General features: G+C 42.4%; 1 protein-coding gene across 2 annotated transcripts in view; it reads left to right on the top strand.

The window, feature by feature from the left end:
• The window catches only part of grid2 (glutamate receptor, ionotropic, delta 2), a 771,247-nt gene that overhangs the window by 139,785 nt on the left and 619,349 nt on the right, over nucleotides 1-12,113 (top strand). For both annotated transcript variants that reach the window (XM_078403214.1, XM_078403218.1), the window contains exon 2: nucleotides 4,435-4,590. In XM_078403214.1, coding sequence (XP_078259340.1) covers nucleotides 4,435-4,590 — 156 coding nt within the window. The remainder of the gene's footprint in view (nucleotides 1-4,434; nucleotides 4,591-12,113) is intronic.

Raw genomic sequence — 12,113 nt, 5'->3', positions numbered from 1 at the left:
ATGAACATTTCATAGCTGTGGGAAAGCCGAGAGAGTGAAAAATTATGACGGTTCAGCAATGGAATACTGATGTGAGAAACACCCAGAGAAACACATTCCAGGCTGTGGGTTATTGCCCTTCCTAATGGGCCCAAAATTGAGTGGCATTTCGTAACATCTATTGGAGCAGTTAAATATCGGCCACATTAACTTTAGTTTAGTTTAGAGATACAGTGTGGAAGCTGGACCTTCGGCCATCCGAGTCTATTCCGACCACAACCACTCAAAGCTTAGTTTTATCCTGCACACTAGGTACGATTTACAGAAGACAGCCTATGTTGGCCTTCATAATGAGAGGATTTGAGTATAGGAGCAAAGAGGTCCTTCTGCGGTTGTATAGGGCCCTGGTGAGACCACATCTGGAGTATCGTGTGCAGTTGTGGTCTCCTAATTTGAGCAAGGACATCCTTGCTATTGAGGCAGTGCAGCGTAGTTTCACGAGGATAATCATTGGGATGGTGGGACTGTCATATGAGGAAAGATTGGAAAGACTGGGCTTGTAATCACTGGAGTTTAGAAGAATGAGGGGATCTTGTAGTGACGTATAAAATTATAAAAAGGACTGGACAAGCTAGATGCAGGAAAAATGTTCCCAATGTTGGGAGAGTCCAGAACCAGGGGCCACAGTCTAAGAATAAAGGGGAGGCCATTTAAAACTGAGGTGAGAAGAAACTTTTTCACCCGGAGAGTTGTGAATGTGTGGAATTCTCTGCCACAGAAGGCAGTGGAGGCCAAATCACTCGATGGATTTAAGAGAGAGTTAGATAGAGCTCTAGGGGCAAGCGGAATCAAGGGATATGGGGAGAAGGCAGGCACAGGTTACTGATTGTGGATGATCAGCCATGATCACAATGAATGGCGGTGCTGGCTCAAGGGGCCTAATGGCCTCCTCCTGCACCTATTTTCTATGTTTCTACAAACCTACACAGCTTTGGGATCTTTTAGACAATAGACAATAGACAATAGGTGCAGGAGGAGGCCATATGCAATGTCCTCATCTCCTTTCTAAAGGTACGTCCTTTTATTTTGAGGCAAAGGGCTCTGGTCCTAGACTCTCCCATGAGTAGAAACATCCTCTGCACATCCTTCTAACTTGGCCTTTCACTATTTGGTAAATTTAAATGCGGTCCCCACCCCCCTCCCTCTCCTTAACACCCCTGCACACATTTTTTTTAAAATAAAGGACTTGAATTTTAAATCCTAAAGCCATTTAGAGGATTTGAGGTGAAGCTGGAATGGAAACAAGTCATCCATAACTCCAAAGGGTAGCCAAAGGAGAAAAATCTCAACAAAAAAGTTGAAATTCTGCTAAATGAACATATTATACTCTGCCATGATACTTAAGAGTGACAAAATGCAAGTCAGAATGGTACAAAAGAGAATGTGACTTATATCCAATGGTGACGTATACATTAATTTATTGGTACCATTATGGGCTCAAATTAATTGAACCTGCAGGTAATTCACTGTGATTATACTTTTTAATAACCATTAGTGCAATTTGACCTTCATTGCCTCCACCTGGGGCTCAGTTTCAGAATATATCTCATTGTTTTTTCAACAGAATTTGTCTTTCAAGTCACTTGGAGTGATTATTTAAGTGGCTTCCTTTCTGTTTGTTGAATCAACTCTCCTGCATTTCCATTGCCAGTGAGTGCTGGTGCTGCCAGTATGGAGTTTGTACGAGTTTCTCCAAACCAGAGGCGTAGCTATGGGCACTCGCATGGGCCCTAGCTACGCCTGCCTCTTTGTCGGGTACGTCGAACAATCCCTGTTCCGGGCGTACACCGGCCCCATCCCCGAACTCTACCTACGCTACATCGACGACTGCATTGGTGCTACCTCTTGTACCCATGCAGAACTAACTAACTTCATACACTTCACCTCCAATTTCCATCCTGCCCTTAAATATACCTGGACTATCTCCGACATCTCCCTCCCGTTTCTGGACCTCACCATCTCCATCACAGGAGACAGACTAGTGACAGACATTTACTACAAACCCACCGACTCGCACAGCTATCTGGACTACACTTCTTCCCACCCGGCCCCCTACAAAAGGTCTATCCCCTACTCCCAATCCCTCCGTCTACGCCGCATCTGCGCCCAGGATGAGGCATTTCACACTAGGGCTTCAGAGATGTCCTCGTTCTTCAGGAAACGGGGTTTCCCCTCCTCCATTATAGATGAGGCTCTCACTAGGGTCTCTTCTACATCCCGCAGCTCCGCTCTTGCTCCCCCTCCCCCCACTCGCAACAAGGACAGAATCCCCCTCGTTCTCACCTTCCATCCCACCAGCCAGCGGATCCAACGAATCATCCACCAACATTTCCGTCACCTACAATGGGACCCCACCACTGGTCATATCTTCCCATCCCCTCCCCTCTCTGCGTTCCGCAGAGACCGTTCCCTCCGTAACTCCCTGGTCCACTCGTCCCTTCCTACCCAAACCACCCCAACCCCGGGCACTTTCCCTTGCAACCACACGAGATGCAACACCTGTCCCTTTACCTCCCCCCTCAACTCCATCCAAGGACCCAAACAGTCTTTCCAGGTGAGGCAGTGGTTCACCTGCACCTCCTCCAACCTCATCTATTGCATCCGCTGCTCTAGATGTCAACTTATTTACATCGGCGAAACCAAGCGCAGGCTCGCCGATCGCTTCGCTGAACACCTGCGCTCGGTCCGCATTAATCAAACTGATCTCCTGGTGGCCGAGCACTTCAACTCCCCCTCCCATTCCCAGTCTGACCTTTCTGTCATGGGCCTCCTCCAGTGTCATAGTGAGGCCCACCGGAAATTGGTGGAACAGCACCTCATATTTCGCCTGGGCAGTTTGCAGCACAGTGGTATGAACATCGACTTCTCCAACTTTAGATAGTTCCTCTGTCCCTCCCGTCCCCTCCTCCTTCCCAGATCTCCCTCTATCTTCCTGTCTCCACCTATATCCTTCCTTTGTCCCGCCCCCCTGACATCAGTCTGAAGAAGGGTCTCGACCCGAAACGTCACCCATTCCTTCTCTCCCGAGATGCTGCCTGACCTGCTGAGTTACTCCAGCATTTTGTGAATAAAAACCTTTGATTTGTACCAGCATCTGCAGTTATCTTCTTATACTACTGGAGTTTGTACGTACTCCCTGTGACCTGTGTGGGTTTTACCCGTGTGCTCATGTTTCCTCTCATGTTCCAAAGACGTACAAGTTTGTAGTGTGTCGGATAGTGTTAGTGCACAGGGATTGCTGGTCAGCGTGGACTTGGTGGGCCAAAGGGCCTGTTTCCATGCTGTGTCTGTAAGCTAAACTAAACAACCTTGAGGTCTTGCACAATGTTTCTAATCTGGTGCTGAACTTGTGTGGTCGCTTAAGGTGTTCACATGGCATGGCGTTTCAAACAGCAATGATATGTAAGTAGATATTGGACATCAATTATTGTCCAGGGCCATCAGTAACAAGGGATGTGAAGTTTTTATGGTTAGCAGAGAGGGTTTGATTTACTAAAATAACCATCCACTGTAATCCAATGCTTAGAACATAGAACATAGAACAGTACATCACAGGAACAAGACCTTTGGCACACAATGTTTATGCCAAACATGATGTCAGGTTAAATTAATCTCCTCTGCCTTCATGTGGTTCATATCCCTCCATTCCCTGCATGTACATGCGCCAATCTAAAAGCCTTTTAAACGCCACTAACGTTTCTGTCTCCACCACCATCCCTGACAACACAATCCAGGCACCCAGCACTCTCATGTTTATAAGTCATAGAAGCAGAATTAGACCATTCAGCTCATTGAGTCTACTCTGCCATTCAATGATGGCTGACCTATTTTTACCTCTCAAGGCTTTTCTCCCCATAACCGTTGATACCCTTACTGATCAAGAACCTGTCAATGTCCACTTTAAAAATACCAAATGATTTGGCCTCCACAGCCATCTGTGGCAATGAATTCCACTGATTCACCACCTTATGACTAAATAAATTCATCTTTCTAAAGGTATGTCCTTTTAATCTGAGGCTGTGCCCTCTGGTCCTAGATTCTTCCACAAGTGGAAACATCCACTCTATCCCGGGCTTTCACTATTCGGTAAGTTCCAATGATGTCCCCACTATCATCGTCCTAAACTCCAGCGAGTACAGGCCCAGTGCCATCAAACACTCATATGTTAATCCAGGGTTGTATGACTATGAAAATTGGACTTAAACACACTAGATGCGTTCCTTAGCAGCAGAAGTACTACTAACTGAGTAATAGCACATACCTTTGTAATTTCTCTGACTACATTCCCCTTTCTTAACCCCTATTCAATAGGACAAGTCTCAGTTGAGAGTTCAGATGCCATTGAATGTCACATTGGCAAAGATATTTTACTAAAGTATTTACTTTCTTTAACAGGGGCAATTTTTGATGAAACGGCCAAGAGGGACAATGAAGTATTTCGACTGGCTGTTACTGACCTCAACACCAACGAAGAAATTCTTCAGACAGAAAAAATTACATTTTCCGTCACATTTGTGGACACCAACAATCCTTTCCAAGTTGTGCAGGAAGGTAGGACCCTAATTTTTCTTGTAACTGTGTGAATTTAAGCTGCATTGTTGCAGCCAATTGCCCACAGTACCAATCAAGATGTGATCTTTCACCTTGTTGAAGAAACATTATCATTCCTCCATTGATTTTTGCAAAAACAACCTTTCATTATTTTTCTGTTGAAATGTTTTAGGATAATGTTCTTCAGGTAATCTCTCAATGATTATTATCTTGATGCACCGATTATTTTGGTCCAATGTTACAGCAGAATTGGTGGGAGAAAGGAGAAAGCATTTAACTTCCATCAATAAAATGGGCAAAATGGGCTGCTTGTATTTTGCAATGTAAAATTGGGTCTTGTGTGAATGAAGTGCTTGCCCTGCAGGAGTTGATTTCATGTTTGTTTGGTTAAAATGGTTCCTAACAATCGGCAAATGTTTCGTTCAACAAATGTTTGAATATTTGAGATTTGTAAAGTGAGCAGTGACACAGAATGTCATTGATATGTGTCGGAAAGCTCTTTGAATGAATAAGTACAAAGATGTTTGGGCTGGGAACATGGAAGACTGTAACACTGACACTGTAATCTGTGTATTTTTATTTTTCATTTTTCATCCCCTGACTCCAGTGTACAGTTAATTTATGGTTGAGTGTTGCATTGTGAAAGAAGCTGTCTCAGAATACAATGACTTTTCAACACTGCCATAAGAAACTGATTTTTTTTAACCCATTGGTGTTAGCAATGATTTCAGCAACAGGCAAACAGTGTACAAAACCAGACCTGAGGGGTTTGTTCTATAATCCACCTATATGTCTTGCGGCAGACCCCTCATAGAATGTGATTTGTGTACAGAATATTCCCTTCTACTGTAATTACGAGACAACGCGACTTTTATTAAGAGCGGGTTTATATGATTGGGAGAGTAATTTTGTCTGAATGGTCGGGATTCTGAGTTTACACAAGGGTCCAAACACAATTTAAAGAAATGTATATTGCTGATTCTCTTCTGCACCCTGGGTACTTTCTTCAGAAGTTGCGTATGGGGTAGGAGCCATCATCAATGTTCATATATCAGACTGGACCTCCTCAATGAAGCATAAAACATATTGTCTTGACAGCAGGATTCAAAGACGAGTTGATCTAAAAATCCAAGCTGTCCAATTTTTAATTCCTCAGTTTTAAAACAATCATAGCCAAGAATGGAAGTGACTGTGGGTGAGTATTGGATCTTATTGGATCATTTACTGGTTCAGGGTACCAAATTAAATGGAATTGACAGGGGGAAAGAATCCAGAGGTACAGATTACCTTCAGTTTAATTGAACTGAGTGCAGTGACCTTCTCCCATTGATAATCTCTTATCATTTGCTTAAACCCAATGACAGAATCTGCTGGAACTGATATTGTTTAGGGGCAAGTATGGATTGGGAAGTTATTTTTCCCTCTCTGTAGAGGAACAAGTTCAACCATTATTCCCCTTCCATCCTCACTGCAGGAATTTATTGGTGGAAATCGGTCAAATTTAAAAATGGTTGGATTGGTTCTTTATGATGTATTCAGATAAATTTGACAGAGCAGTCTACTCAGAATAGACCTTTGTTTAATTGGTTGTATGCTGGAAATTTCCCAGGAATGTTAACAATCTGAACAATAATGGTGCACGTTTGAATTCTCTTCAATGCCCAGGAAAAAATGAAATTGCTTGTAACATGGATGTTCAGCGTGATCACGTTGAATTGCAGTGCTGGCTCGAAGGGCCAAATGGCCGACTCCTGCCCCTGTTTTCTATGTCATGTCTTTGTTTAACTTGTCTTGCTCTGCTGCCTGAGTGGGATTCCAATCATGCCATGAATTGGCCTCCGAATGCACTTCAGGTAAAGTTATAGGAGAGGTGAAGACTGCTTATATTATAACTATCCTATTTCTCGTCTTTTTTCTCATTTGTTTTCAACATTTTTTGATTAGTACGCCTGTCAGGGGTTATGGGGAGAAGGCAGGAGAATGGGATTGAGAGGGAAAGATAAATCAGCATGATTGAATGGCGGAGTAGACTTGATGAACTGAATGGTCTAATTCTACTCCTATATTTTAAGATCTTTTCCTGCAGATCCATGTTGCGATCCAAAAACCTTTAAATGCCACTATCATATCTTATGAATTTATGAACATTGGGCATCAAAGTTAGGGCAAATTAACTCTGAGAAGGTGGGAAAGCTGCCATCTTAAGATGTTTAGATATCAAGAGATTCAAAGGATAAGGAAATGTCAAAGACTCGAGGGCATAGCTTTAAGGAGAGGGGCAAGTTTAGTATGGGTGTCAGGGCTTATGGGGAGAAGGCAGGAGAATGGGGATAAGAGGGAGAGATAGATCAGCCGTGATGGATTAGACTTGATGGGGCCAATGGCCAAATGCTGTTCCTAATTCTGGCCTAATAAACTATGAACTTATGAACTTTTACAAGGAGAGTGGTAGGTATCTACAACACACTGCCTTAGGTGGAGGTGGAAGTAGATAGAATAGAGGCATTTAACAGACTTATAGATGGCATCTGGATTTGCAGGTTATGGAGGAACATAGAGCATGTGCAGGAAGAAGAGATTAGTTGAGCTTGGCAACATGTTCAGGATGGATATTGTGGGCCAAAGGGCCTGTCCCTGTGCTCCACTATGTTTTAAGGGTTAGTACAAAGTAGGGCAGAGATCAACCGTGATGTCATGAGTGGTGGTGCAGACATGATATGGCAAATGACCAATTCTACTTCTATTTCTTGTGTATTTATACACATTGAATATGATCTCACCTTGGGAAGCTGTTACAGTGGGCGTGCTGGGGTCTGACAGGGTAGGATTGAATACCAAATTGGGATGGTACATGATGTGAAAGCATTTTTTTTAAAATGATGTTACTAATGCTATCATCTCATCTCAACTCATTACATTATTTCATTATATCAATTATCTCATTACGTTGTCTCATATTATCTCATCATATTATCCCGCTATTATTATCATCATTATAACATTTATTTAAAGGTCATTAGTAAAACAGTTTCAGATCAAAGTGCTAGGAGGCTTTAAAATCCTGCATTAAATATGTACTGAGCAGGCAGTTGAGGTTTTAACTTGACCATCTTGTGTTTGGCTGAACAAGGGTCCTGGCCCGAAACGTCACCATTTATTTTTCTCCAGAGATGCTGCCTGACCTGCTGAGTTACTCCAACAATTTGTGTCTACTGTTGGTATAACCCAGCATCTGCAATTCTTATTCTTACGTCTTGAATGTGTGCCTCGTTTACCCACAACATCAAGCACACGGATTGGTGACATTTCAGGTCGGAACCTGCCTTCGGACTGATTGTAGGGGAGGGAGAAAGGCCACCACATTGAAAAATTACCTCGTTATGGAGTCATGGAGTCATAGAGCATGGAAACAGGCCCTTCTGTGTAGAAGGATCCTGATGCAAAACATCTCCTACCCACATTCTCAAGAGATAGACCTTGAAAATGGCTCCAAAACCTGGTGATTCTAGTATACTGTCAGTGGACTATTTTTATACACTTTGTATCTAATTGGGGTTTATGCTTAGGTATAGTAGTATTTTATTGAACCGTAAGCAAAATATAATTTCACTGTACGTACATGTTATAATAAAGAACCATTGAATGTTGCCTGACCCATTGAGTTATGCCAGCACTTTGTGTCCTTTTGTGTAAACCAGCATCTGCAGTAACTTGTTTCACACATCAAGTGCTGTATGCCACTTCTAATCATTCACAATCGCCAGGCAGTGCCAGAGAAACATTGCTGGAGTACGGTGAATTTGCAAATTGTGCCATTGTGTCTCATTTGCTCTTTCTTTTTTCTTAATAACCAAAAATAATTTTAATCAACTATTTGCAAAAATGATAATGTGCAGTACAAAAATACAAACAAACCCACCACCATAATACAAACTAAAGCAAATATTCTTAAATACTGAATATTGAATGACCACTCTGCCTCAGCAAGACAGGCTGCATAATCAAGGACCAGTCTCACCTGAGTCACTTTCTCTTCTACCCTCTCCCATCAAGCATGAGGTACAGAAGTTTGAAAACACATACCTCCAGATTTGACAGAGTTTTATAGTATGTTACTGCGTCCAGTATAGTGCCCAACCCAGGTGACAATTTGCATGCTAGCCGCAGAAGTAGATCTACAATTGCATATTATAATCGCTCCATACTCATAAATATCTACACACTGTAAATGGCTCGATTGTTAATCATTGTCTTTCTGCTGACTGGATAGCACACATCAAAGCTTTTCACTGTACCTCGTGACAATAAACTAAACAAAAACTGTAAACTGTACTTGCCTCAACTACCTCCACTGGCAGCTCTTTCCATATACCCACCACCCACTCTGTGAAAACATTGTTATGTTTATCATTCTGTTTACTCTGAGCTTCATGTGAATTAGGAATTTTATTGTACCCTTTTGTATATCAAAATAATCTGAATCTGAATGATGTTCCTCCATTTCCGATGAGTTTTTATTTAATCCCCCTCATTATTAGCTGCCTTCAGCTGCTGAGGATCAAATACAAATCCCCTCCCTCAATCTTCCCACTTTCCTTCTTTTCACGAATGAGCTTTTAATCATCGGTTTCACTGTCTCCTGATAGAGCTCAAGGTCACATTTTGTTTGGTAATCTTGCTACACAGCCCTTGGGAATATCTAAAGGGTCTACAATAATATGAGTTATATCCGTGGCAAGGCTCATTAGATCGGGACCACTGAAAAGATTCATTCTCCTCCGCTTGATCTCTTCTAAAGCTTTGAAACAGAAAAAATAGGGATTATCAATGTATTTGCACGCTCTTATTGGATATTAGTACATTTGATGTATGAAAGGTTTCTTTTATTTGTTTCTTCTTGTGTGGTTGACGCACATCCTTGGGACTTACTCATCATGCTGTGATCAACTTAACTGGTGTGATCAAGCAAACAACATTTTGAAAAAGACCTACCAAAAAAAGTGAAAAGAAAATGAACATTTTGCTTGCAAATACTGATTGACACTAAAACCTATTGCAATTGAAATTCCATTCTATAATTGGAAATTAATGCTTTGCATTCATAAGCATGCAATTTGCGTGAAGGATTTTTGCAAGAAGTTTCTTTGAAAAACACTGAACTCTTCCTTAGTGCTGTAATAATTGGGTTTGTGCCAAAATGGGCAATTAGTGCTAATTGAATCTTGCTTATTGATCACATTTACAATTTCACTCCACTCAACTTTAAAGGTCAACCAAAACTCTCTTGACAGGTGAAGAGAAGCTAAAACCTTATTCTATATTATCTATAAGTTGCATTTGGAAAGTGCATTAAATCTGAACTCCATTAAGAAGCGGCAAACCCCGTGTTGACAAGAAGCTTTCTCCAGCACTTAAACTATCTCCGCCCACCTGCAGTGGGCTTCTCTGCCCACTCTCCCAACTGTCCAAGTCCTTCTGCAGAGTTGCTGCTTTCTCTACACGACCTGCCTTCCACCTATTTTTGTATCATCCGCAAACCTTGCCACAAAGCCTTCAATCGCCTCGTCCAAATCATTAATATGCAACGGGAAGGATAGTGGCCCCAGCACTGACCCCTGCTAGTCACAGGCAGCCAACCCCCAAAAAAACCCTGTATTGCCACTCTTTGCCTTCTGCCATCCAGCCAACCTGTTATCCATGCTGGTATCTGTCCTTTGATACCACGGGCTCTCGTCTTCCTTAGCAGCCTCATGTGTGCGACCGTATCAAAGGTTTTCTGAAAATCAGGGTAAGGAACATCCACTGACTCTCCTTTGTCTGTTCTGCCATTTACTTCTTCAAAGAATTCCAGCAAATTCGTCAGGCAAGATCTTCCCTTCACAAAACTGTGCTGACTTTGGCCTATTTTATCATGAACTTCTAAATATTTTGTAACCTCATCCTTTATAATGGACTCTAATCTCTGATCAGTTCAAAGTTATCATAGAGTTATAAAGTCATACAGACTGGAAACATAATTTTTAGTTTTAGTTTTAGAGATACAGCTTGGACAAAGACCCTTCTGCCCACAGAGTCCGCACTGAGCAACAATCACCCTTGCGCTCGTTCTATGTTTTTCGAGCTTCATATCCTACACACCAGGAACAATTTACAGAAGCCAATTAACCTGCAAACCTGTACGCCTTTGGAATGTGGGAGGAAGCCCATGCGGTCAAGGGGAGAACGTACAAACTCCATGTAGGCAGCAGCCGTAGTCAGGATCGAACCCGGGTTTCTGGTGCTGTGAGGCAGCAACTCTACAGCTGTGCCACCAAGCTGCCTTGTGTGCTTGAGGGTGCTGGAATGTATAACTTCCCTCCTCTTGATAGTCAACAGGCAATGGAGAGATCTAGTGCAGAGAAAGGCCCTTCGGCCCAACAAGAGACACTGATCCAGATCTCTTGCCAAATGGATAGGTGAGGTCACCAATCCATTTCTCTAGAGATACTGCCTGACCCACTGAGTTACTCCAGCATTTTGTGCCTATGTTTGGTATAAAGCAGCATTTGCAGTTGCTTTTATTACTTACATCCATACTGTTGCCATAAGAAGTCTTGGCCTCCACAGATCTCTTGGATGGAGAATTCCAAAGGCACTGTTGGTCACACAGATGCCACCTCAATAGAAATGTTGGCTTCCAACTGAGATTTGTCCAAAACTGGCTGTCAGACATAGTGCTAAAGCAACACGTTGAGAATATTTAAATTATTTCATTTCATGTCTTTATATTAATCAAGTTCCCTTCCTCAGTTCCAAATGCCGTGAAGTAAAACTTATTAATATCGTTAAGGTACAGAATTAGACCAGTGCTAATTTTGGATCAGGGACAGAGAATATTTTTACACGGCTTGGAAGGAGAGGTCGTGTTTTGCATGTCTCAGTTCTAAGGAGATGTTTTTAGTTTTAGTTTTGGGGATACTCCACAGAAACAGGCCCTTTGTCTGCGCTGACCAGTGATCCCCACACACTAACACGATACTGCGCACACTAGGGACAATTTATAATTTTACCAAGCCAATTAGCCTACGTCTTTGGAGTGTGGGAGGATCCCGGAATACCTGGAGAAAACCCATGCGGCCGCTGGGAGAACGTACAAACTTTGTACGGACAGCTCCCATGGTCAGGATCGACCCCGAGTCTCTGGCACTGTAAGGCTGCAACTCTACCGCTGTGCCACCGTGCCACCTTGTTTAAACTAATGTGAACAGTTTAAACTGAATTTGACGATGTTTAAACTTAATTTGAGTATTTTCCAATATTCTTTTGGGTGAGTGAACCTTTCAAGAAAAGTAATGGCAGCATCTTCATCATAATTGTACTAGCTGGTTATTATGTTGTCATGAACTGTATTGGAGATTTTTTACCTGGGTGATAGTTTAGACTTTAGACTTCAGGGATACAGTGTGGAAGCAGGCCCCATGGCCCACTGAGTCCTCATCGACCAGCGATCTCACCATACACTAACACCATCCTACACTCTAGGG

This window comes from Rhinoraja longicauda, chromosome 1 (assembly GCF_053455715.1).
Source record: "Rhinoraja longicauda isolate Sanriku21f chromosome 1, sRhiLon1.1, whole genome shotgun sequence".
NCBI lineage: Eukaryota > Metazoa > Chordata > Chondrichthyes > Rajiformes > Arhynchobatidae > Rhinoraja > Rhinoraja longicauda.
Note: the sequence above shows the minus strand (reverse complement) of the source record. Positions and strands in the feature narration are given on the sequence as shown.